Source organism: Microcaecilia unicolor, chromosome 5 (assembly GCF_901765095.1).
Source record: "Microcaecilia unicolor chromosome 5, aMicUni1.1, whole genome shotgun sequence".
Classification (NCBI taxonomy): Eukaryota; Metazoa; Chordata; class Amphibia; order Gymnophiona; family Siphonopidae; genus Microcaecilia; species Microcaecilia unicolor.
The window spans coordinates 118,407,758-118,435,227 of NC_044035.1; the positions used below are offsets into that span (position 1 = coordinate 118,407,758).

The 27,470-nt window shown below is 41.2% G+C and overlaps 1 protein-coding gene across 1 annotated transcript in view; it reads right to left on the reverse strand.

Moving 5' to 3' along the window:
- KCNMA1 (potassium calcium-activated channel subfamily M alpha 1) overlaps nt 1-27,470 on the reverse strand; it is a 1,310,561-nt gene that overhangs the window by 140,270 nt on the left and 1,142,821 nt on the right. The window contains exon 19 of the mRNA XM_030203235.1: nt 23,321-23,414. Coding sequence (XP_030059095.1) covers nt 23,321-23,414 — 94 coding nt within the window. The remainder of the gene's footprint in view (nt 1-23,320; nt 23,415-27,470) is intronic.

Consider the following 27,470-nt stretch of genomic DNA (forward strand, 5'->3'; position numbering starts at 1 on the left):
AACCATGTGACACAAGAAATGGAGACATCTTCACTGCTCCGTGGTTAAAGAAAAACTGCAGGTCCCACAAGAGGCAGGCAGACGGGAAGACAAGCATACATGCACTATAGGCCTGCTAAAAGCTTCCTGAAGATGAAGAGATGCTGGGCAGCATCCATACCAGGGCTCCATAGATGGCATCACCCAGATGTGAAGACATACTGTTTTGCTGTTCCTCAGAGAAACTATATTCTTTGAAGTCACAGCACTTTTGAGATAAGAACACAAGAACAGAAGCACTGCCCTACTGGGACAGACCAAAGGTCCATCAAGCCCAGTATCCTGTTTCCAATAATGGCCAAAGGTCCCAGAACAGCAAAACAGATTTTATGCTACTTATCCTAGAATATGCAGTGGATTTTTTCCAAGTCCATCTTAATAATGGATTATGGACTTTTATTATAGGAAATTATCCTACCCACCCCCATCCTCCCACCCTGTCAGACTGTCATAGTAATGCTTGAATGTTTTCACTTATATACACTGTTAGCTAGCACATTTGCTTATTTCCGATCTGATGAAGAAGGGCAACCTTCGAAAGCTAATCAAGAAATGTATTAAGTTATGTCCAATAAAAAAGGTATCATCTTATTTTCTTTTCCATGTTTTATTTTGTTTGATTTCTATTGATAACCTTAAGAGTGGACTAACATGGCTACCACACTCCTCTACTAAACCTTTTTTAAAACCCTGCTAATCTAACTGCTTTTACCACATTCTCTGGCAACAAATTCCAGAGTTTAATTACTTGTTGAGTGAAGAAATATTTTCTCCAATTCATTTTACATTTACTACTTAGTAGCTTTTTTTGTGCCTCCTAGTTCTAGTATTTTTGGAAATAGTAAACAAGTGATTCACATCTACCCGTTCCACTCCACTCAGTATTTTATAAACCTCAATCATATCTCCTTCAGTCATCTCTTCTCCAAGCTCAAGAGCCCCAGCTGCTTTAGCCTTTCCTCATAGGGAGGTTGTCACATCCCCTTTATCATTTTTCTCACCCTTCTTTGTACCTTTTTCAATTCTACTATATCTTTTTTGAGATGTGGTGACCAGAATTACATACAGTATTTGAGGTGTGGTCGCACCATGGAGTGATACAAAGGCATTATAACATTTTCGGTTTTGTTTACCATTCCTTTCCTAATAATTCCTAACATTCTATTTGCTTTCTTAGCCACCATTGCCCATTGAGCAAGGGTTTCAACGTATCATCAATGAATACACCTAGATCCTTTTCCTGGGTGGTGATTCCTAATGTGGAACCTTGCATCAGGTAACTGTGGTTTGGGTTCCTCTTTCCCACATGTATCACTTTACACTTGCTCACATTAAAAGTAATCTGCCATTTGGATGTCCACTCTCCCAGTCTCATAAGGTCCTCTTGCAACTTTTCACAATCCTCTTGCAATTTAACAACTTTGAATAACTTTGTGTAGTTAGCAAATTTAATTATCTCACTAGTTATTCCTATTTCTAGATAATTTATAAATATGTCAAAAAGCAGTGGCCCAAGAACAGTCCTCTGGGGAACCCCACTATCTACCCTTCTCCATTGAGAATACTGACCATTTAACCCCACTCTCTGTTTTCTTTTAACCAGTTTTTTAAATCCACAATAGGACATTGCCTCCTATCCCATGACTTTCTAATTTCCATAGGAGTCTTTCATGAGGTATTTTGACAAATGCCTTTTGAAAATTCAGATACACAGTATTGACTGGCTCACCTTTATTCACATGCTTATTCACCCCTTCCACTCCACCCTAACTCCCACCTTCCAGACCTTTCTATATAGACCCACTCATTGGTTAGCTGAATTGAATTAGATAGAAGTGTTTGGTATTGCTTGGAAGGGAAAATCAAGGGCGTAAATAGGTCAAATTTTAGTTATCTGTTAAAAGAGAACAATTAGTTATATATCTGGTAGCTTTGATTAGTAATATCTTCACAAAGCTTTGAGGTAAGCCTAGAAAAAGAACACACTAGATTTCAAACAACAGATATATAAAACACATTTTTTGAAGTTTAGAAGAATCAGATAAATCACATTATACCTCCAAAGCAGAAAGGTAAGCAAGCAAGCTGAACTACACACAGGAAATTGTAATAGGAGGTTGTATCTCATATAAAAGAGGCTAGCTGCTTCTTCTGACTTACAGAACAGCTTAGAAAAAGATAGAAACATCGGTAAGTCTTTTTTTTCTATTCTTTAACAGGCACCAAAGTTCCTATAATTGAACTTTGTCACCAAACTGTTTCCCTCTCTCTGTTTACCTCTTCTGCCCATAGGCGATCGGTGGCCCAACTGTTTGGGGAGGCTAAATGGGGCGGAGTTAGGGGTGGTGCCAAGGGTGGGGCTTATATCCAAAATTGTCTAACAACACAGAAAAAAATAAATACGTAAAAGTAAAATAGTCACAATTACTAACTTTTATTACATTTAGATATTAGATATATATCTTATGTCAAACAATATTTTTATTTTAACTTATAGAACCTCTCTCTCTCTGCCCCAATCCACTATCCAACATTACCCCTATGTCCTCCCCATCTCTCTCTCCTCCCTTCAACATCCAGCATCATCACCCCGTCCCCTCACCAGTTTCCTGTTCAGCAAAGCAATGAGACCCAAATACTCCTTACCGCTTGCTTGCTCGATCCACTGACTCTCTCCCTGGCTTGGTCAGTGTCGGTCACTGATTGAAAAGAGCCGCCCCGTGCTGCAACACTCAGGCTCCACCGCTCCTGCTGCTCGCTCCTTTTCTTCCTGGCACCCCCCACACCAGCCCTTTAAAAAGAAATGTCCGAAGCGGTGGTGAGATGCAGCGCCTCGCATTTGCATGTAAAAAAAGCGGATCATCTCATCGGGCCTTGCCTCACTGTCCCGTCCTTGCGGAAATAGGAAGTTGCGTCAGAGGAGGGCGGGACAGAGTGAGGGAAGGCCCAATGAGGTGATCCGTTCCTTTTACTTGCAGACACGAGGTGTTGCACCTTACCACCACATCTGACATTTCTTTTTAAAGGGCTGATGTGGGGGGTGCCAGGAAGAAGAGGAGCGAGCAGCGGGAGCGGCGGAGCACCCCCCCCCTTGTGCTGACACCCTGCAGCCAGTAAGAAAAGAAATTAGTGGAGCGGGCGGGCACCGGTGCTGGCGGGGAGAGGAAAATACAATTTTGTTCCTGCCCTGAATTCAAGAAGGCAGGGGAAGCGATAGGTCACGGTTGGGCTGGGGAGGCTTAGCCTCCCCAAGCCTCTTATACTGGGCGCCTATGCTTCTGCCTCTGTCCAGATGGAATGCACCTTACAAGGTGAGAGACTGGTTTTGTATGCAAGTTGTTTGTAGGTTGAATTTCTCATGAAAGAAGTGGAAGAAATGAGAGAGGAGGTGGTGAGGATGAAAAATATTTGTGACAACAATGAAATACATCTTGAGGTGTCAAGGATCTCCAGCAGTGGAGAAGGAACAGCTGTACTGAAAGAAGACAACTAGACACAAAGTACCAGAACCTAAACAGTCAATACCTAGACTCCACCTTTCTTTGAATTGAAGAACCAGTATGCATCCCTTTAAGTAGAGAAGGTGAGAACATTGCAGTTACAGGAGAAATCAGATCTCAAAAACTCCCATAGCTGCCAGATCAGTGGCCACTAGGAAACAAATGATGGTTAGTGATTCCATTCTGATGATACAGAGGTACCCATCTGCTGACCAGAGATTATGCATAGGGAGGCATGTAGTCTGCTTCACGCAAAGATCTGAGGCATTACAGAGAGATTGCCAAAACTCATCAAACCAACTGGCTATTATCTGTTGCTGTTTTTCCATGTTGTCATGAATGATATGGATTGGTATTTCACCCTAACAAAAGTGACTTCATGACTCTGGGAGAGAGGCTGAGGCAGATAGGTGACCAGGTGATGTTGTAGTTGATCCTCCTTGACAAAAGTAAAGGCCAAAGCAGGGAGGCTTACTTCTAGAGATGAGTACATAGTTATGCAGATGAAGATGATGTCATCAAGACAGTTTTGGCTTCCTGGACTATGGAACAATTTCCAAACAGCTGCTGAGCAGAAATGGTGTCCACCTATTAAAGAATGGACAATGTGTCATCCATAGCAAAATGGCTAACCTACTGAAGAGGGCTTTAAACTAGGATAATCAGATATAGGTAAACAAAGCCCTCAGGTAAGCTTAACTTTAAATGCCTCTATAGAAATTGGAAAAAAAAAGCAACATTCAGAAAACTGTGTATATTAATGCCCATGGTTTTGAAAATAAGGTTCTGGAGGCTGTGATGGAAGCAGCAGACTTGGGTTTAGTGGCAGCTACAGAAATGTGGATCATAGAGAATTATAACTGGGATATAGTTATACCAGACTATAACCTATTAAGGAAGAACAGGTTAGGAAGAAAGGGAAGATTAGTGTTCTGATATCTTAAGCAACATTGTGTGTGGAAAAGAACATCTATTTACAATGTTGTGACCTACAGGCCTCAGAGGCAGAAGTGGACAGATTTGTTTGAAGACATTTATAATATAGCTATGAAGTACTACTAAGTGATTTCAATAAGTTGGATGTTGATTGGGACAAACGTGTTCTGGTGTCTTCTAGAAGTAAAGAGATCCCGGATTCTCTAAAGGAATGACTGTTCAGAAGTTGATAATGGAACCCACGTGCTGGGGCCTTACTGGACCTAGTGCTTATGAATGGGGAGAGTGTTTCTGATATTATAGTGGGTGCTAAACAGAAGAACCACCCACTCAAACAGAAATCACACAAGAAAAACTCAAGACAAGACCACACAAAGGAACAGTCATGGCTATGCCATACAGAACTCAAGGATAAGGGAAGCCACTCATGAAGGAACACTCTGAGTGGTACCATACAGTACTCAGGCAAGAAGGGAGCCACTCAAAGAAATACTCAAGGGTGAGCCACCAGGCACTCAAGGGAAAAAGGAAAGCCACTCACGGGAATACACAAGGCTGGCCACGCAGCACTCAAGGATAAAGGGGAGCCAACTAAAGGAATACACTCTAGGCTGTACCATAGAGCTCTCAAGGAAAAGGGAAATCACTCAAAGGAATACTCAAGGATGTGCCACTAGGCACACAAGGAAAAAAGGGAAGCCACTCATATGAATACACTAGGCTGTGCCACACGGCACTCAAGGGAAAAGGGGAGCCAACTATAAGAATACACTCTAGGCTGTACCATACAGCACTCAAGAGTAAAGGGAATCCACTCATAAGGATACACAAGGCTGACCACACAGGCCTCAAAAGTAAAGGGAAACCACTCATAAGAATACACAAGGCTGGCCATACAGAACTCAAGGGTAAAGGGAAGCCACGCATAAGCATACACAAGGCTGTGCCACACAGCACTCAAGGGAAAAGGGAAGCCACTTGTAAAAATACACAAGGCTGGCCACACAGCACTCAATGGTAAAGGGGAGCCAACTATAGGAATACACTCTAGGCTGTACCATACAGCACTCTGGGAAAAGAGAAGCCACTCATGGGAATACTCTAGGCTAACCACACAGGACTCAAAAGTAAAGGGAAACCACTCATAAGAACACACAAGGCTGTACCACACAGCACTCAAGGGTAAAGGGAAGCCACTCATAAGAATACAAAAGGCTGTGCCACAGAGTCAAACAAAAGACACTAGAGACAAAGGGAAAAGCAAGCAAACAGGGAAAGCTGCCTTTACATACATAAAGGCAGCTTAAATCAGATAAGGAGGAATGCTCACAAGAATCAGGAGACAGACACAGCAGACAAAGAGTTAAAGCAGGCTAAAGGGAAGGGCTGGTTCTAAAACACATCAGAAAGAAGCAGGGCTCACACTGCAGTCAAAGGTTTAAAGCAAAACAAACAATGTTCTTACCAGAACTCAGCCAGAAAGGGAAAGGAAAGACAGGCAGAGATAGAGTATACCCAGCTGCACGGGATCAAGGAAATCAAAGAAAGCAGCAAGGCTGTGGAAGCAAAGTAATCAAGGAAAGCAGCTGGGCAGGTAACAACCGGCCCTCTGAACAATGAAAGGTAACAAGGGAAACCACACAAGGAAACAAAACAGGTTTAAGCTAGAGAGCCTAGATAACAAGCAAGGAATCTATTCAGGTTGAAACCAGAACTACACACAGAGAAACAAAAGAGGGCTTTGCTTGACAGCAAACCTACAGGAAGGTAATCCATACAGATTCAAACCAAAACCACTCACACAGGGCTCAGGGCTGTGCCCAGAGACACAGTTTAACAAGAAGACCAGTTCCCTCAGAATCAAACAACAGTACAACAAGAAAAAGGAAAATAGACCTGTCGCAAAGCAATGCAGGAAAACTCCCTGGGTCCTTATAAAGGAGTAGGCTGATGATGTCACAAGTAGGAAATGAAGCAGAAGCAGGGAGACCAAAGTGAGGCTTGGCTTCAGGGACACCAAAGCGAGACTTAGCTAACAGGAAGAACAACAACAGGAAAAAAGGCAGACTGGAGAGGTCACAGAGCTAGATACAGAGAAACAGCAGGTCTGAACATATTGGCACGGCCACAACCATGACACACAGATGTTTTAGATAACATGGGGAGGGATCTACCAAGAATTTGGCAGCTAAGGTTTAATGCTAAAAAATGTAGTCGTACAGATGGGCTGTAAAAACCCGGAAGTGGTTCAGTATAGGAAATGAAATACTTTTGTACTCAAACGTAGAGCAGAACTTAGAGGTAATAGTATCAGATGAGCTTACGGTGGTCATACAGATAGAAAAAGTGATGCCAAAAGCCAAAAGGATGGTTGGATGCATAAGGAGAGGAATGGACAGCAGGAAAAAGAATGTAATAACACCTTTGTGTAAGTCTCTGATGACAGATCATTTAGAGTACTGTGTACAATTCTGGAGACCACACCTCCAGAAAGATAGAAATACAATAAAGTTGGTTCAGAGAGCAGGTGCTAGAGTGGTCAGTGGTCTTTATAATAAAGCATATAGGGACAGGTATAAAGAACTAAATCTAGCTGATATTCAGTCCATGGCAGTCACTTTTTTTTTTAAACATTTACCTTCTCTGGCTAAATTAGCCCCAGATATTCAATCCTTGGCCATGTCTAAGCACTGGAATTAAATATATGTTGTTAACTTAAATTGTCCCAGCCAACAGAGCTTATACGGGTTCCAACCAACATTCAGATGGAACCCACATAAGACACTTATGGGGGTCCTGGCTGAATATCGGTCAGGACCCTCATAAGGGTTTCTGCCCAAGTCCAGAGCCCACTCTTCTGATCTCCCTTCCAACCTCCCAGAACAGGCCCCCTCAGTCAATCTCCCCTTCCACCCCCTACCCTTCGAAGAAAGATAAATTGGGGCCCAAGCCTTCCTCACCCCCCACCACTATAGGCCTCCCCCAGACCTACCTAGGAGGTCCATGGTGGTCTGGCAGGGCAAACAGGTAGAAGTAATGCTCATTCACTCTGCCCAATGTAGCAGCCAATTTAAAATGGCTGCCACTACCACTTGCAGCAGCTTTGCAGTGCTTCCAATGTACTAAAATGCATTCATTCATTTGCATTCTCAGAAATGATCATTTTCACTTGTTCTTGCTAACGACTCCAGACCATTTCAACATGCACAATAATGCCTAATAGCAAAACGTGCTTTATTGCATAGGCCTCTATGTCCAGTATCCATCTACTAAGAAGAAAAGGAGGGATGTACAAATAGGCCTCTATGAGCTGATTTCTCTAATTTGATAAGGCCTACTAATTGCACTTAAATGGATTTGATTCTCCACAGAACCAGAAGTCATCTATCAGAAGCAGAATCACAGTCTAAACATCTACATATGATAAGGACAGCACTTGCTAATGACAGATGTTGTTCCTGCCATGTTGCCCTCCTGTGGGTGACTGCTTCCAGAATAACTTTATGATAGAGTGAACTTCTGCCCTTCTAATAATTGATGCTAGTAAATGGTTTTCCTGATTGGTGCGATCAGTTCCATCTTCTCTATGGCTTCCACCCCCTTGTGGAGGTCATCTCTTTTGAAAACATTTCCTCTTCTACTGTGTATGTGCTGATTCTGTCATTCTTCACAAAATACTATGTTGATAACACAGTCCAGTATGGTCTCTCCACATTTTTCTGATTCTAACTTAACCCTGTTGGTGCTTCTTTTCCCACAACCAAGACAATTTGGGCCATCATATCAATGCAGGTGCGACTTTACCCCTTTTCTGGTGCTTTGGGTCTTCCTGCCACTGTTGGAGCCACTTTGCTTCTCTTCTATTGCAGAGTTCTTCATTCCAATGTTGGTGCTATTTTGTCCCTCTCCTCAGCCTTCATGTCAATGTCCATGCTACTTTACCCTTCATCTAATACCTTGAGTTCTTCCTGTCAATACTAGTGTTTCTTTCCCCTCTCTCTCAGTGGATTGGATCGTCAGTCTACTTATGGTGCTTTGCCCATGGTCTCCATGCAACAGTTTGGCCATTTGCTCCTCATTTGGTCCCATGAGGTCTTCATGCCCCAGCTTGAGATTTTGTAGTGTTTTGCTTCTCTAGCAGATCACAGCAAGTTTTATTGAAAATGGGATGAAAAATTCCACTGTTAAGCATGCAACATTTCTTCTTTCCTTCTGTTTAATAGAAACTGAATGATTGGAATCAAAAACAATCCCAAATGGGTAACTGATCCAGAATAAAAACTGAACCAAAAGTTTTACCCATGCATATCCCTGCCTTTTTACTTTTGGAGTAAAATATCAGTGGATGCCAGTTTATAAGAAATTGTAGTTGTAATAGATAATGCTGTCTTTGTTGTCCTTTTTCACTTGAAATTATATTCTTTCTTCACTTTATTTTTCTCATTTTTGTGGCACTTTTCTTGAAATAATAGTATATAATTTGCACTTAGGAGTAAGCATGCTTGTCTTGCTTTTATTTATCACATTTTATCTTTTGATTATCATTGTATATAACTATAGGATAGAAGAAAACGTATATCATGTTTTGCATAATTCATTGTAGTCTAATATGGACAGCACTTTTAAGGGGGAGACTTGAACAATCAACACTGACATTATTTCTAGGCAGAGAGAACTCTGAAGATGCACAAAAGGAGTTTCTGCTCCATTTCCCTCCTCTCATATGCTCCTTGTGAATTCAATAATACAGCTTGGACTCTTCTCATATTCAGTACATCCTAAATCTCCCTCCTGGAAATGAAAGTGCTGAATCTGTTCTTCCATTAAAACGGTTAAACTTAAAGTTAGCATTTTTGCTAATTCCCCTGTTTACTAAGCTGTGCAGCAATGCAGGCACTGCCCATTCAAAGTGAATGGGCTGTGTTGGCATTAGCACACGGCAGCCGCTAGCACAGCTTAGTAAATGTGGGGTAAGTTATTATTTGAATAGGTCACAGAGAAATCTGATTTTAAGATAAAAGCCAATTAGAGGTTACATCATAGGTAAAGAGGCAGTTGCCAGTGGTTCCTAAAATCAACAAAGTCCCAAGAGAACCCCCAGTTGTTCAAGTTTTTTTTAGCATATTCCCAATAAATATATATATTACACATATTTATACTCCTTGGATCTTCAGCATATGTATGAATAATATAACAATCAGACTGGATGGGGTGTCCTAGGATAAGGATGATAAACATCACATCCAGCAAACCACTTTATATTTCTGTACTTTAACTTACTCTGGGTCCCTTTTACAAAGCGGCGGTAAGCCCAACGTGGGCTTACTGCTCGCTAAAAAGGAAGCAGCCCGACGGTAGTTACCACTCCCAGCGCACCATCATATCTGGCGCTACAAAGATATATTGATATATTTTATATTTATTGTAGCGCCAGCATGTACCCGGCGGTAATCGGGAGCCCTTACCGCCACCTCAATGTGCTTTACTTGCCACACAGCCATTTCTATTAAAAAAAAGAAAGTTTTCCCTTTTACCTGTTACAGTAAAAGGATGTCCAAATCAGTTAATTGCATTCAGACGTCCATATCTCAGGTATTTTAGAACAGTATCTGCAGACATATAAACTGTCTAAAATACATGAGAAATGGATGTCCAGCACGTACATTTATTTTACAAGTTGAAACATCCAAACTATGGGGCCCTTTTACTAAGCCGCGTAGGTGCCTACACATGCCCAATGAGTGCCAATTCATAACTACTGCCCAGCTACCGCGTGGCTCGGGCAGTAATTTCATTTTGTTATGAGTGCCCAGTATGCATACCGGAAAATATATTCTATTTTCCAGCACGCGGTGCTAACCGGGCAGTAATCGTAATTCTACATGTGCTGACAATTACTGCCTGGTTAATGCATGAGACCTTACCGCTAAGTGAATGGGTGGTGGTAAGGTCTCAGGCCCAAAATGGACATGCACCAATTTTCATTCTGCCGCCCATCCATTTTTGGCAAAAAAAAAACTTTTTTGCAGGCGTGCTGAAAATTAGACATATGCGTGTCCAATACACGCATCTACAATAGTGCAGTCCATTTTTCAGCGCACCTTGATAAAATGACCCCTATGAATGGGACATGGATGACTTTGTGGCAGCAGAGGTGCATCCACATTATAAAATGGCCACAGAGACCACCCTGTGGAGGAGTAGCCTAATGGTTAGAGCAGTTGGCTGAGAATCAAGGCAGAGAACAAGATAATGCTGGTTCAGATCTCACTACATCTCTGTGCAATTTTTTTCTTTCCTTCTTTTTAATTGTGAACCCTCCAGAGAATGAATAATGCTTATTGTGACTTCTCTTACTTCTTCCAGTGGAGAACTGCTCACTGGGAGCACCTTTCTGTAACCTGCACGTGCCAAGTACCAGGTCTAAATATGGACGTCCATCTTTTTGGACATGGATATAAAAACTGGAGTTGGAAGTCAATCCAGCTTATAATCGAACGAGAAAAACGCACAAGTTCCGACCTAAATCGGGAGATGGACGTTTATCTCACAAAAACGAATAACGCGGTATAATCGAAAGCCGAACTTGGACGTTTTCAACTGCACTCCATCGCGGAAGCGTACAAAGTTGATGGGGGCGTGTCGGAGGCGTGGTGAAGGCGGGACTGGGGCATGGTTATCACCCGAACAGAGATGGGCGCCTTTCGCCGATAATGGAAAAAAAGTATGCGTTTGTAGCTAGAATTTAGGCCACTTTTCCTGGACCCTGTTTTTTCACGAATAAGGCCCCAAAAAGTGCCCTAAATGACCAGATTACCCACAGAGGGAATCGGGGATGACCTCCCCTGACTCCCCCAAGTGGTCACTAACCCCCTTCCACCACAAACAAATGATGTTTCACAACTTTTTATTTTCACCCTCAAATGTCATACCCACCTCCCTGGCAGCAGTATGCAGGTCCCTGTAGCAGTTGTTAGGGGGTGCAGTGGACTTCAGACAGGTGGACCCAGGCCCATCCCCCCCTACCTGTTACAATTGTGCTGCTTAATGCTTATTAGTTGTCCAACCCCCCCCCCCCAAACCCACTGTACCCACATGTAGGTGCCCCCCTTCAACCCTTAGGGCTATAGTAATGGTGTAGACTTGTGGGCAGTGGGTTTTGAGGGGGATTTGGGGGGCTCAACACACAAGGGAAGGGTGCTATGCACCTGGGAGCTCTTTTACCTTTTTTTTTGTTTTTGTAAAAGTGCCCCCTAGGGTGCCCGGTTGGTGTCCTGGCATGTGAGGGGGACCAGTGCACTACGAATCCTGGCCCCTCCCACGAACAAATGCCTTGGATTTATTCATTTTTGAGCTGGGCACTTTCATTTTCCATTATCGCTGAAAAACAAAAACGCCCAGCTCACAAATTGTTGAATAAAACATGGACGTCTATTTTTTTTGCGAAAATACGGTTCGGTCCGCCCCTTCACGGACCCATTCTCGGAGATAAACGCCCATGGAGATAGACGTTTTCATTCGATTATGCCCCTCAATATGTTGGCCTCTGCTTAGTCTCACCCAAAAGAAACCCATATCATGCTCCCTTGCAATATGGACATACTGAAACTTTAGACATCCATATCAAGCTTTATAAAGCTTCTAAAATAAGAGCCAAAATTATTATTTCTTCTTTCCTTCATCCCTTTTGGAGACTATCAAGCTTGATGTCAACCACAGAGGTGGCAGCATATATGATTCTGAGGTATGTTAGATATAGAATATATTGGAATTCTGTTTGAATTGTATTATTATTTTTACATTTATTGTTTTAGCTGTGGGAAGGGAGAACAATAAAACAGTATGGGGCAATTTTATAAGCATTTTATCCACATGCCACCATATTCTATATACTTAAAAGACTTTAATAAAATGAACCTGGGTTTATGTGTCTAAAAGTATGTGTGGTGAGAAAACATTGCAGTCAGAAAAAGAAGTGAGGTCTAATAAATGGGTGAAACTCATGATGTGCACATAAAGCCAATTTATGAGCAGCAATCAAGAAAAGGTATAACAGTTATACCTTTTCTTGATTGCTGCTCATAAATTGACAGTTGGACACAAATGGACTTGATATGGTCGTGTTTTGGCAATTTTGCCTGCATCAGGAGTCAGCCAATTTGTCTTTAGGGTCAGTATATCATGGATAGTCCTTGAAAACTGGAATAAGAGCAAAGATCAAAGTGCCTGGCTGTCACAGTTGCAGTTCACAGACTCAGGGTACAGAAATATGCAGTGGGCCTTCTCTGTTTATTTCTGGGCATACTTTAATTCTGTGATGGATTTTGGGCAGAGCATGGGCAGTTTCATAAAATGTGTGTGTTCTTTATAAAATGTGTAATTATGCATGTTTACGTTACGGTTAATGCTTAATCTAGGTGCCCACATTTATAAGCTCCTTAAAGTGTAAGGGGTCCTTTTACTAAGCTGCGGTAAAAAGTGGCCTGCAGTAGTGCGAGCGCTTCTTTGAATGTGTGCTGGGCCATTTTTTTATTGCGTCTAGGAAAAAGGACCTTTTTTTAAGGGACCGGAAAATGGATGTGTGCTAATATTGAAACTAGCCTGTGTCCATTTTCAGTCTGAGACCTTACCGCCACCCATTGACCTAGAGGTAAGGTCCCAAGCAATGCGGTAAGCATGCAGCACATACCAACTGCTGTTTACTGACAGGTAATTGGCCACAGTAGAAAATAGAAAAAAATTTTCTACCGCGGGATTAGGTGCGTGTCAAATTCGGAATTACTGCCCAGCTCATGTGCTAGCCGGGTGGTAGTGCCAATTTGGTGTGCACTGTACACACATAGAACCTTACGTAGCTTAATAAAATGGCCCCTAAATGTCTTAGAATACCAGCACTTATCCCCGGATTCTATATAGCATGATCAAAATGGTGCGTGCAAATCTGGTCATATTCTGGATTTGGGTGTGCAATTTAATTACTAGACGAGCCAATCAGCGCTGATAACTGTCACTTAAGCAATTATTGATACTACTTGGCATTAATTAGAATTTATACACACAATTTGCTAGGCATATTCTGTGTAAATTCTAACGCGAACTGCCAAAAAGAGGATGTGGCCATGGGCATAGAATGGGCAGACCATGGGTATTCCAAAAATCTATGCACAACATTATAGAATACACCTGCTTCTTGCCTAACTTAGGCGCCAATATTTACATTGCAAATGGTGTATGTGAGAACTGAACCTGGGTCCCATTGTTTATTGTCCACTGCACCGACCACTAGGCTACTCCATCCACGTGCTTGCTGCTTTCTTAGGAATGGCCATTGTGCTGTTTTTGAGACATTTTTCTCTTTTGAAATGTATCATAATAAAATAGGCTAAAAATGGAAACTGCATTGGCCTATAAATCTAGACCTGTTATAAAATTACCCTCTATGCACATAAAGTCAAACGTTGAAGGTATGACTGAATGCATCATTGCACTTTTTTTATTTTAAAACAAAAGTTAATTTATGCTAAATTATAATTTGTTTATTGAAAATGAACATCTAGGATCTCAAAATAGTTATTACATTTAAATTGGCCTATTAAAGTACAGTAGAATTAAAATGCATTTAGTGTTTATGAACGGTTAACACTTTCATGACAGTTTGTATTCTAACACAGAGGATTTATTTGTGGTAAAATTTCAAATAGCATGTGCTTGTTTATAATAAAAAAAGGTGATTTTCTAATATTCTTTACCCAGTAAAGGAAATCACCAATTTATACTTATCAAAAGGAAATCACCAATTTATACTTATCATCACCTTGCTTTTTTTTTATCAATCCATCTGAGGGCTCCAACTCAGGCTGAAATTCAGCAAACAAAAGACAAATAAAAGACTTAGGAGATTTCTTTTTCTAAGGTTTGGCAAGTTTTGTGCTCATTGCTCGACCTGCATTTAGCAATTCTGATGCGCTGCTGAGCTGACAGCTTGGGCTTGGGGGTGACTCCTCTTCCATCAGTCCCTCCACAACAGGCAATGAAAGCAAACTGCACTTTGAAAATTCTCCCCCATCATGCAAACTGACACAGCCATGCGTTTCAAAAACCCACAGCCAATCTGTTGATCATTACTTATTTACCAAGCCCTTCAGGCTGAAAGTCCTGTAAAAACCATATTTGATACTGTATACACTAGTTTCTTCTCTGCATGTGGAGTAAAGTACCCCTAAGGCTACCTCAAACCATCACTTTCTATTGCACATAAAATGCACCATGAAACACTAAAGTATTTAATATATATGGTATAATATATCTACAGGAAATGTATTTGTGTAGAAGTAGGGTATGCTGTATTTGGTAATTTGATGTTTTGCTGAAGGCTATGACTTGAAAAAGCCCGCACCTAGCACAGAGGACCTGTCAGCCAAGTACCCAGGAGCCAGCTGAATAAAGAAGTACCCTTAAGCAGCAAAACTCTGACACAGCTTTGAAGCATATGAAAACAGTATAAATAACTCTCCAGAATTAAAATCACTCAGGATCAAAGAAAAGAGACATACCCTATAAAGTAAATAGGGACAATGCACTGGGCTCCAGTTTTCACACATTTTATTATTTATTTTGTTTTTGTTTTCCTAAATTTATTGGCAAAATTCTTCCACTTCATATCAACAAAAAGATGAACTATTGATTGCAAGATCATAAGGTTACCTACAAATTGAATTGATTTTAAGTTAAATAATAGTCTGACAGGTAGTCAAAGAAAGTGAGGAACTCTGCAAATTCCCTTCTTGTTCTCCTCTTTCAAAGCTATAAACAAACCTAATTATTAATGCTACGTTGACATGCTGGGCCCATCTGGTACAAAAAAAAAACTTTAATGATACAATAAAGTAGGCCGCTGTTAAACTATAGTAGTTTGTACTAAAGACTAGTGGCAGTTCATGGATTTCTAATTCATTATTTCGGCTAATGTATTAATTTTGTAGCTGACAATGTATTCTTACCAAAGGATCAGGTGATCCGATAAACCTAACGTAAAAGAAAATCATTAAGTAATGTGTGCTCCTGTCAACCTGTTTTATCTACTAGTTTACTGCTCACTAGAGGAAAACCTAGGAATGTACTCCAATTATTTGCACATTTGTCCTTGTTATTATAAAAATTATACAGTTTGACAAGAAATCAATATATAACTATCATCACAGAAACAAAAAGTTCTGCATTGTTTTGTAGCTTGTTTTTTTAATAAAAAAATATTTATACAGTTTTCATTGATGGTTTTAACTGCAATGTGATTTTGCTTATTTTTATGCATTGTAAGTTGTCTTGGTCAGCCTTTCTCTGGTAAGGTATTATATATGAAAGCTTATAAATAAATAGTGAATTTTCTCATTTTAAAAGTGGCAGCATTTGCATCATAGGCCTTCAAGTCCTCAATTTATTAACATAATATATAAGGCAAAGACAGAAGTGGGGTAAACTTTCCCATGCTACCCATATTATTGTGAATCACCTATGCTCTAAAGGAAATACCAGTAGCAGATGAGAAAGGAACACAGAGCCATTCTCTACTTCTTTTCTAAAATTGCTGACAAAGACTCCAATTAGTAGCAACTGTAATAATGTTTTTTAATGGGATACATATTGGTCCACTGGGAATGGACATGCTACCCCAACTAATTTCTCACAGGTTATGTAAGTTATGATTATGTAAGTTACATCTGTTCCTGAGTCACGTGGAGGGGCATATTCGAATGGGGCGCCCGTATTATCGATGGGCGGCCATCTTTCGTTTCGATAATACGGTCAGGGACACCCAAATCTCAACATTTAGGTTGACCTTAGAGATGGTCGTCCTTAGGTCATCCTTAGAGATGGAAGTCCCCGGTTTTGGGCGATAACGGAAACCAAGGACGCCCATCTCAGAAACGACCAAATCCAAGCCCTATGGTCATGAGAGGCGCCAGCATTCGTAGTGCACTGGTCCCCTTCACATGCCAGGACACCAACCGGGCACCCTAGGGGAAACTGCAGTGGACTTCACAAATTGCTCCCAGGTGCATAGCTCCCTTACCTTGGGTGCTGAGCCCCCCAACCCCCCCCCCCCCCACAAACACCACTCCCCACAACTGTACACCACTACCATAGCCCTAAGGGGTGAAGGGGGGCACCTAGATGTGAGTACAGTGGGTTTCTGGTGGGTTTTGAAGGGCTCACATTTACCACCACAAGTGTAACAGGTGGGGGGGGGATGGGCCTGGGCATAGGCGTAGTTTGACTGTTTCATTTGGGGGGGCAAAGAATGGGCGGAGCATATTAGCATATCATTTGCATATATACATATGCAAACGAATATGCTAATATGGAGGAAGGAATTTAAATTTACAGGCAAAATATCACAGATGCACATTTCAAAAAGCTGACACATTTCAATTAATAAATTATGAATAAAATACTTTTATCTACCTTTGTTGTCTGATCATTTAGTTTTTCTATTCGCTTTGGTCCCAGTGTCTTCTGTTTTATGCAGTGTCTTCTTTCCAGTAGGCTTCCCTCTGCTCCCCACCCTCCCAGTCCCATCCATCTCTTGCTCCTTCCCTCTGCTCCCCACCCCTCCCAGTCCCATCCATCTCTTGCTCCTTCCGTCTGCTCCCCACCCTCCCAGTCCCATCCATCTCTTGCTCCTTCCCTCTGCTCCCCACCCCTCCCAGTCCCATCCATCTTCTGTTCCTTCCTTATGCTCACCATCCCTCTGTCCCATCCATCTTCTGCTCCTTCCCTCTGCTGTGCCTGACCTCTCCCAATCCCATCCATCTCTTGCTCCTTCCCTCTGCTCCCCACCCCTCCCAGTACCATCCATCTTCCCTCTGCTCCCCACCCCTCCCAGTCCCATCCATCTTCTGTTCCTTCCTTATGCTCACCATCCCTCCGTCCCATCCATCTTCTGCTCCTTCCCTCTGCTGTGCCTGACCTCTCCCAATCCCATCCATCTCCTGGTCCATCCTTCTGCTCCCCACCCCTCCCAGTCCCATCCATCTCTTGCTCCTTCCCTCTGCTCCCCACCCCTCCCAGTCCCAACCATCTTCTGTTCCTTCCCTCTGCTCACCATCCCTCCGTCCCATCCATCTTCTGCTCCTTCCCTCTGCTGTGCCTGACCTCTCCCAATCCCATCCATCTTCTGGTCCATCCCTCTGCTCCCCACCCCTCCCAGTCCCATCCATCTCTTGCTCCTTCCCTCTGCTCCCCACCCCTCCCAGTACCATCCATCTTCCCTCTGCTCCCCACCCCTCCCAGTTCCATCCATCTTCCTTCTACTGCCCCCCCCCCAGCGAGGTCCAAGATCATGACTCCGTTTACCCCCTCTCTTCCTCCCTCCCTCCGGCGCAGGCAACAGTCTTCAGCTTTTTCAGCGTTCCTGGCAGAGGAAGGCAGGACGCAGACAGAGAGGGCAGGGAAGCCAAGCGGATGGAGAGGAGCGCGTGCCTGCATGTGGTTTTTTTTTTTAACTAATGGCGCGGCGGCACCTCGTCGTCGTTTGGGGGGGCATTGCCCCCCCTCGCCCCCCCCAGTCTACGCCTATGGGCCTGGGTCTGCCTGCCTGAAGTGCACTGCACCCACTAAAACTGCTCCAGGGACCCGCATACTGCTGTCATGGAGCTGGGTATAACATTTGAGGCTGGCATAGAGGCTGGCAAAAAAAAAAAATAGTTTTTTTTTTTAGGGTGGGAGGGGGTTGGTGACCACTGGGGGAGTAAGGGGAGGTCATCTGGTCATTTCGGGCACCTTTTTGAGGCTTGGTCGCAAGAAAAAATGGACCAAGTAAACATAGAGGGGCATAACTGAATGAAAAGTCTATCTCCATGGGCGTTTATCTCCGAGAACGGGTCCGTGAAGGGGCGGACCGAACCGTATTTTTGAAAAAAAAATAGACGTCCATGTTTTATTCGACAATTTGTGAGCTGGGCGTTTTTGTTTTTCAGTGATAATGGAAAGCGCCCAGCTCAAAAATGAATAAATCCAAGGCATTTGTTCGTGGGAGGGGCCAGGATTCGTAGTGCACTGGTCCCCCTCACATGCCAGGACACCAACCGGGCACCCTAGGGGGCACTTTTACAAAAACAAAAAAAAAAAGGTAAAAGAGCTCCCAGGTGCATAGCACCCTTCCCTTGTGTGTTGAGCCCCCCTAATCCCCCTCAAAACCCACTGCCCACAAGTCTACACCATTATTATAGCCCTAAGGGGTGAAGGGGGCACCTACATGTGGGTACAGTGGATTTGGGGGGTTGGACGACTAATAAGCATTAAGCAGCACAACTGTAACAGGTAGTGTCCAAAGATGGCGCCCTTCTGTTTTGAAAATAAGCCTGTTAAGCACACAAATTTATAGCAGCTCTATAGGTAGCTGTGTGCATACCTATATTTTAGGCACCTAGATTGTAATTCTATAAGAGGTGCCTATTTTTAGGAGACAAGAAAGTGCCTGATTGGAGCCCATTCTATAAAGGAAATAGGCACCTATTTTCCTTTATAATATACTAGTGTTTCTGGGTATATATATACATATAGGCGTACTTTATAGAATAAGCCTAAAATAGAATATACTGAGCACTGGTCTGTGCGAATACATTTAGCTGTGGGCAGTTGCACCAAGTAAAACCAGGTGTAAATGCCAATGCCTAAATTAGGCGCAGGCCGAATGTATTCTATAACAATGTGCATAGATTTTAGAAACACCCATGACCCGCCCATGGCCATGCCTCCTTTTTAACTATGCAAGTTAGAATTGACGCACAGCATGTTATAGAAATGCTTAGACAATTCTGTGTGTAAATTCTAATTAATGCTAATTAATGTCAATTGCATGTTAATTGGCATTTGGCAATACTGATTGGCTTGCTAACCAATTAGATTATGCGCATTGTTATAGAATATGCTTCGATTTCTGCATGAAAATCTTGGCGTGATATATAGAATTCAGGGGATAACTTATAAGATACCCTCAATGAATATGCAGGATACTGTAAGTTAGGCGTGTGTCCCTGTCACATTTAGGCTCCCATATTTATGCCACTTCTGGCTGGTTAAATTGAGAGGGCCTTAATATTAGGTGTGCGAATACCAGGTGATACTAGATTTCTTTAATATTTATTTATTTATTTATTTATTGCATTTGTATCCCACATTTTCCCACGTATTTGCAGGTTCAGTGTGACTTACAATACATTGTGAGTCATGGAATTACATTGGTTACAATATGGTTATGGGTTATATTGAGAAGAGTTATGGGAAGACAGTCGAAGTCAAACATATTTTGGGATGCCCAGGTGCCGTTATAGGATGGGCTTATAGCATGTGTCTTTGAGCCTAAATGTTGCAGAATTGTCTCCTTTATGTAGAGGGGTGAGGAATATGTATACAGGTGGATTAAAAAATAGATTTTATGTATCTAGCTAGCTAGATAGATAGATAGATTATAGATATAGATCATATATATATTTCTTTGATCTTGTGTGTGATTGTATATATCTGTATAGATAGATAAAAAGATAGCACACACACACATACAGATATATTGGATCCATTTCAAAAATACTATCGTCACTGCATATGTCCCGACTAGTGATGTAACCAGATGGCAAATTTTGGATGGGCCAACAGGTAGAAAGGTTGGGCATGACACATTTACTTTCTGACCACTCTTGCTTCCTGCCCCCTCGTTCTCCCTTGCTTCTGCCATCCACCACTCCATCTCAAAAATTAAATACCTTTGCAGCCTGCCATTTCTCCCCAAAAGCAACAGAGGCAGTCATGGCATTGCTCCTAGCTGCAGACACTGGCACTCCATGCATGCTCAGTTCTCACACATGAACTGAGCACGCATGGGGTGCCAGTATCGGTAGCTCAAGACCGCTGCCACTGATTGCCAGTGTTACCTGAGAGGAGTTATGGCTGGCTTCAGATGACTTCAGCTGGTGGGGATTGAGGATCCCTGTCAATTACACCAAGGGTACACTACTGCTGGGTGGACCTGAGCCTAAAGCAGTTGGGCCCAGGCCCACCCATGACTACACTCCTGGTCCTGATCTGTATGTCTCAATTCCAATTTCTACATTGTATCTAAAATTGTCCTTCACACATAACATATATGTATAGTTGGCATTTCTCCAAGAATACCCTCACCCCACCCCTTAAATTATATGTATGGTACTCTGCAAGTAGAAGGGCATTTTCTAACCAGGTTCCTCCAGTTAGACACCTGAAGGGCACTCAGTAGAAGCCTATACTATAATAGATACTAGGAGGGCAAATACTATAATAGATACTAGGAGGGCAATTCTATAAAAGATGCATATATTTAGGCACCAAGAAGTCATCTATTTAAATACCCATCTGCAAATAACACACTACTGTAGTTATGCACGTATGTACAGAATAACACATAGCACATGTATGTGGTCACACACACATGTAAATGACTAGAATACCGATAACTACTTTCAGTCTACGTATATACACATACATATACACACACACAAACACACATATATACACATACACACAATATATATTGCAAACGAATCTACAGAAAATACATGGGTCAAGATTTCAAAGCAGCCTCAAAAAGTGAATATTTAGAAAGGGCTGGAACATGGAGTAAAACTATGCATATCAAAAATAAAAAAAACAATTCCTGCTTGATGAGATTTGTAGGAAAGAAAACTGGCAAGATGATGCCCCTCTATGGTTTTCTATATACCTTGATAATCATTAGCCACCTACTGTTGAAAAGTCATAACATCTTTCTGTGGGTAAGTGGGCATGAGTGAAAAGACCCCCCAGGGTAAGGCTGTTTCTAAATACGACAGTATGTGTTATCACCTTATCACTCCAGAGTACCCCTTACTCTAAGCAGTTACAACAGCTGCTTCTATAGCATCTCCTACCTTGTAGGACCTGAAGAGCAGGAGTGTGCAGGGGAACTTTTTAATTCATTATTTCTTTCATGTTTCACTTGAATTTTTTCTTTCCTTGCCTTTTCAAAAAATTGTGTTTTGTTTTATTTCATTTCTGTATGTCTATATTGTTTGTATTTATACACACAGGCGTCAATATTCAGCCGCTGCGGTGTTATTCTCAAATATTAAATGCCAGGCAATGTCCAGGCACTGGCATTGAATATCTGGATTTATGCAGCAACTACATCTTATGTGGTAAACTGCAATATTCAGTATGTAACTGTCTAAGCGATACCGCATAAAGATAGGACAGGTGGATGTGAAGCGTCTGTTCACGCTTTCCAAAAATACTAGGACTAGGGGGCATGTGATGAAACTACAGTGTAGTAAATTTAAAACAAATCGGAGAAAATATTTCTTCACCCAACACATACTTAAACTCTGGAATTCGTTGCCGGAGAATGTGGTGAAGGCGGTTAGCTTGGCAGAGTTTAAAAAGGGGTTAGACGGTTTCCTAAAGGGCAAGTCCATAAACCACTACTAAATGGACTTGGGAAAAATCCACAATTCTGGGAATAACATGTATAGAATGTTTGTACGTTTGTACGATTGGCCGCTGTCGTGGACAGGATGCTGGGCTCGATGGACCCTTGGTCTTTTCCCAGTGTGGCATTACTTATGTACTTGTGACTTTTACGGTTGTCTGATTTAACCACTAAACTTATGCGGTTAAGTGCTAAATATGGGCCCTTGACTGCATAAGTGCTAACTCCACCCTGGACCCCCCACAACATAGCTAACTTTGAGTTTAGTGGTCTGTGGTGATATTCAGTGGTACTAACCGGTCAAGAGGCCACTGAATATCAACAGATAACCTCGAACAAGCAATTTAACTGGCCAGGAGCCATTTCTGGCCAGTTAAATTGCTTTGAATATCAACCTCACAGAGTTCAACTAATGTCCATAAATACAATTTTATGTACATAAAAATGTACACCTACAAAGAAATGAAACAAAGCATGCCCTACTGAAGAGTATGTTAGGAATGGAATTCAGCCTAGATCTCCAGTGGACCAAAGTCTACCTCTTGCCAATTAGTCATGAGTATATTTGGGCATCTGCAATAAAATTATGAGTGCATTCTTTTTAATTATATTCCATCATTTATGTCAAGACCTTATTTTCTGAACCACCCCAAATATCGGATCCAGGATACATATAATTCCAGAGAGAGCTAAAAAGTACAATCATAAAAACAGATAAATATGCATAGTCAGCATCTTTGCCATGCTTTTGCAAAACAGTCATTTGTTTAAGAATTCTTGCATTTCACAATTATACCTTTTGTGACTGCTTGAAAATGCATTAATCTGGAACACACATGGACCAGGCTGTATTTTTCCCTTAATCAGTTTGTATCAATTAATAGAGATTTGATTTCAGTTGACAAGATAAAAGGAACATAATATTCAAGTTCATCTTTGATTGTGATTATACATCTCACTTATGGCCTTAAGCATAGAAAACCATATTTCAAGGGGCTTTAGAAGAAAGAAAACGACCTGAGGCAAGCTTGCCACAGGAGTTTCTCTGACTGGTTTGCTCTATCATTAGTGCCGCTGTTGCTTAAGAATAACATGTTGATTGGAAAGGGAGACAGCCAAGACTTTAAAGTTGATGCATTCCTCAAACAGATTTTCAAACTGTTTTCTCTTGACAGAAAAAAATTTTGAGCTGTATCATTAACCACTGACAAGCTGACAGGGTAAATATTTCAGCCTTTGAGGAACTGTCTAACAGTTTTTTCTCCTGTTATTTTTAGATTTTTATTTGTTGTTAGAAAAAGAAAAATAAAGATGCAGCAACATCTTATTGGGGAACTCAGACTCTTACCTCATCATCTTTGGAGAACAGTTGGGTGAATTTCGCATGCCTCCGTTACGCTGCTTTTTTTTGGGTGATAATGTTGATGGTTGCTCATCTTCAACTGCAAACACAGGCAAGTATTGGTAAGACTATGAACACCCAACAGAAACACACACCAAATACACCACTTGAGATGCCAAAGAAACGGACACAACACTTTCACGCATTCGTAGGTAAGACGTGGCTTGCTTATTTTCAGACCCAACAACAAAGACCACAATAAATGAGTTAAAGAGATCAAGACAGAAAACCACGGTTTGGAAGGGAAAACCCATATTAGTGTCATAAAAAGGCACACCACTTGTGTTATTCTCATGGTTAATATCTGTTAAACAATGCAACTAAACAGTGCTTACACTGCAAACAAAAGTTTAGGAGAATCCATCCCTATAAAGGGAAACTTTATTACTGTATTCCTGAGAATTTAAGATGGTTTGTTGTACTAGAAGTACGTTAGTTTAGTGTAATTTGGAGGAATAGGTTTGCCTTCTGACTAATGATCTCTCTGTTATTCTACATTTTTTTCCTTTCACCATCTGATATAGCAGGGCCGGAGGGCATGGACCTATGGTTAAGAAGTATGGACAACCGCAGAGCAAAGGAAAAGGATAAATATAGTGGTTAGAAAATACCACTATGAACTCTTCCCCTCTCAAAACACGAAATAAAATAAAGCTCGCTTTATTTCCCTTTCAATTTAAACACTGCTACAGAAGGACAGGATGAGTAATCCATTACTATAAACACAGAAAGTGATTTGAATTATAGACCTCACCACTACAAGCCAGCTTCTGCTAATGCACCAGACCAAATTTTAATTGTGTTCCTCATGTATCAGGAATTGGGTCTCCAATTAGAGATGAACGATTCAAAGCTTCTGTGAATCAGAATGACACAAATCTCCCACTACTCTGCACAGATCTCCAGCAATTTTTTGTCATAGAAATGGACAGTTACATCAGCTTATATCAGGATTTCTCTTGCACAGTAGAATATCATAGCAAGAGTGTGCCCTAATGGATGTAACAGGTGCCTACATTAAGAAGGAGATTCTATATATGGCGCCTAAAAAGTTGGCACTGAAATCAATGCCAGCTAAGCGTATTCTTAAATTGGTGCCTAGATTTAGGTGCCGATTATAGAATATGCTTAGTTGATATCTCAGTGCCTAAAACTGTGCACATCCATTTACACCACCAAAAATGTGGCTTAAATCCCGGTGCATAGATTCCAGTCAGACTAGACCATATTGTGTAACTATGCGCATAAATTTCAGAACACCCATGAAATGCCAATATCCCCACCCATAACCATGCCCCTTTTTGCCTACGCACATTAGAAGTTCATCGCACTTCATTACAGAATATGCTTAGCGAGTTGTGTGTGTAAATTCTAATCAGTGCCAATTAGTGCTCATTATTGCTTGTTAAGAGCTGTTATCCATGTTGATGAACTTGTTAAGCCAATTAAGTTACACGTGTTGATATAGAATCTGTGCTGATTTCGGTTCAGATCTCTAGGCGCACTATGTAGAATTCAGGGGTAAGTTGTTATAAAGTGATTGGAGTCAGGACAGGCAAAGAAAATTTAGGTGCTCAGTGCTGATATCTAGCAATAGGTGCCTAAGTGCCTACATTTAGAGAGTGAATACCAGGCCAAAAATTAGGTGCATCCATTTTAAGCATCTAAGATATGCCGATTTTCTGTCTAAAAATTGGGTGCCTGGTTTCTCTGAAATGTTTAGGCACTTAAAAGGCATATAGGTCAAATGCTCAGTATTCTTTGAATAGGAGAATGCTCATACGTATTATATTGCATAAAAGAATGATGAGCAGGGAAGTTGAAGAGGGGTTGGTCTACCTTTTCAAACCAGCCAATGAGAATCCTGTTGATGTGTTTCCTCAGCCACTATCACTATTTGTGACCATGAGTCTACTACAAACCCTTGGGATGTCCCCTCTTCTACTCCATACCTACCCCATGTCCACTATATTTACAGTGCTCCCTGGCTGTTCAATATGGTAACCTCTCAAAGCTCTGATCCATAGACACAAGCTTAGATGTTGGATTTTAGAGAGACTTGGTAGGTTGGGAAGATGCAAGACAAGGAACTAAAAGTTACATTATAAACCACCCCCTACCCCATCATCAAAAAATAAAAAATGTCATTTGCTAAACACTGTAGGACATGCAGCTAACAAGAATAAAACACTTCTAAATGTCAGCTGTCAGTTATTACATGTGACATTTTAATTTTAGCAGGCTGTGAAGTAGATTAAAGGACAAATTATCAATGTAGTAGCACATCTAAAGAAGGGACCTGTGAAGAGCAATGTCAGGATTTCTTTTTCACAGAAATGTTCCTGAAATGTCCTCCCTGAGGAGTTGACGGAAACAAGACAGATAATGGAGTTAAAAAAAAAAGAATGATATAAGCACATGGGATGGTAATAAAGAATTGGGATAACTTACATGGAAGGCAGTTCAGACCAAAAGAACAGTGGTATTATTACTTTCAAGAAGCTACTGGGCTAATCTACACACAGCAACAGTTACAACCCTAAATAGCAGTAGTACAATAGCATCAAGCTTCCAAGAAGGCTGAGGTGGCGTGCATAAATGGACTATAGCATATAGAGGCTGTATTTTGGATTTTATGTTACTTTTTAACATGCTCAATAACCTTATTAGCTGTGGAAATTATTTAAAAACTTGTTAATAAGACATTGAAGAGGACCTGTGTTGGTTAAAGTATGAGTTTTCTAAGAAACACAGATGAGAATGATAAGGCCTAGGGATGGGCAGCCAGAAAATGTTCATTCATGTCGTTTCCAATGTTATTTAAGGGAAGTTTTGTTTTATTTACTTTTATTTGACCATTTTGCCAGTCGCTGATAAAGTGAACGGTCTTTAGAAATACTGTACACCATGTGGAAAGAAGAAGCATTCTTTTTCTTACAAGGCACGTGTGGAAGCACTAGTTTGTGCATATGCAATAGTTTCTACATGCATGATGGTTCCACTATTGGGAGTGTGCCCTTTTCCCCAAATCATGCACCCTCTTTCCCCATAGTACACACTGTTTACAGACTGCACACTATTATTAGCAAAAGACAAAAACACGAAATGTGTTTATTTCTGCTCATTTCCATTTGGTAATGACATGCAATGACATGGGATGTATTGATGACATTTCCCATGTTGCTGCAAACGACAGCCTATCTCTAGTAAAGCTTAAAATTTCCAACAAGTGGAGGTGATAGAAGTCATCACTGTGGCAGATATGATTTTATTTTATTTATTTACTTGACCAACTTTCCATCAGTAACCAACAAGCTATAAACTTTAGAAGTTAATAACAAACAATAAATAACCTTAAATAACCTTCAGTCCCAAAACTGCAAAGAGAGTCATGCCTTCAGCTTCTTTCAAATCTAAAGATAACCACTATTATCCCTTAGTTCCTGTGATGGTGCTTTCAAAGGGAAAGGACTTAAATATCTAAAAAAAAGGACTTTCTTGTTCCAGACAAGTGACACTATAACACAAGGGAGAAAGTTGTAATAGTTGCCTCTGTGATGATCTTAGTGGCTGTAATACAAGATAACATAGGAAACCCACACAGATTGCTTTATAAACCAAACATAATACTTTAAACTTGGATCTCTGCTCCACTGGGAACCTATGCAAAGCATGTATAACTGGCATAATGTGGTCAAATCTCCTCCTTCCTATCATTATGGGGTAATTCTACAAAGTGGGCACTAATATTTATGCACCAATTAGATGAATAATTGATTAGAACACATATATTATGTGCATAAATGCCAAAATTCCACCTTAGTGCTACTCTGCAAATACACGTATATCTTGCCTAGCATGTGTACAGATAAGCAGAGCCTGGTAGGACTCGTACTTATACATGTAACTTATAACATACTATAAGTTGTGCATATTCAATATTCAGGTGCTAACACTTAGGACCCTGTTTACTACGCCGCACTGTAGGTGTGCTAACTTTTTTGCATGAGCTAAAAATTAGCACATGCTAATGCTAGAGACACCTTTTCAAACCAGCATTAGTGCACTCTAAAATGTTTGCGTGCCTACAGCACGG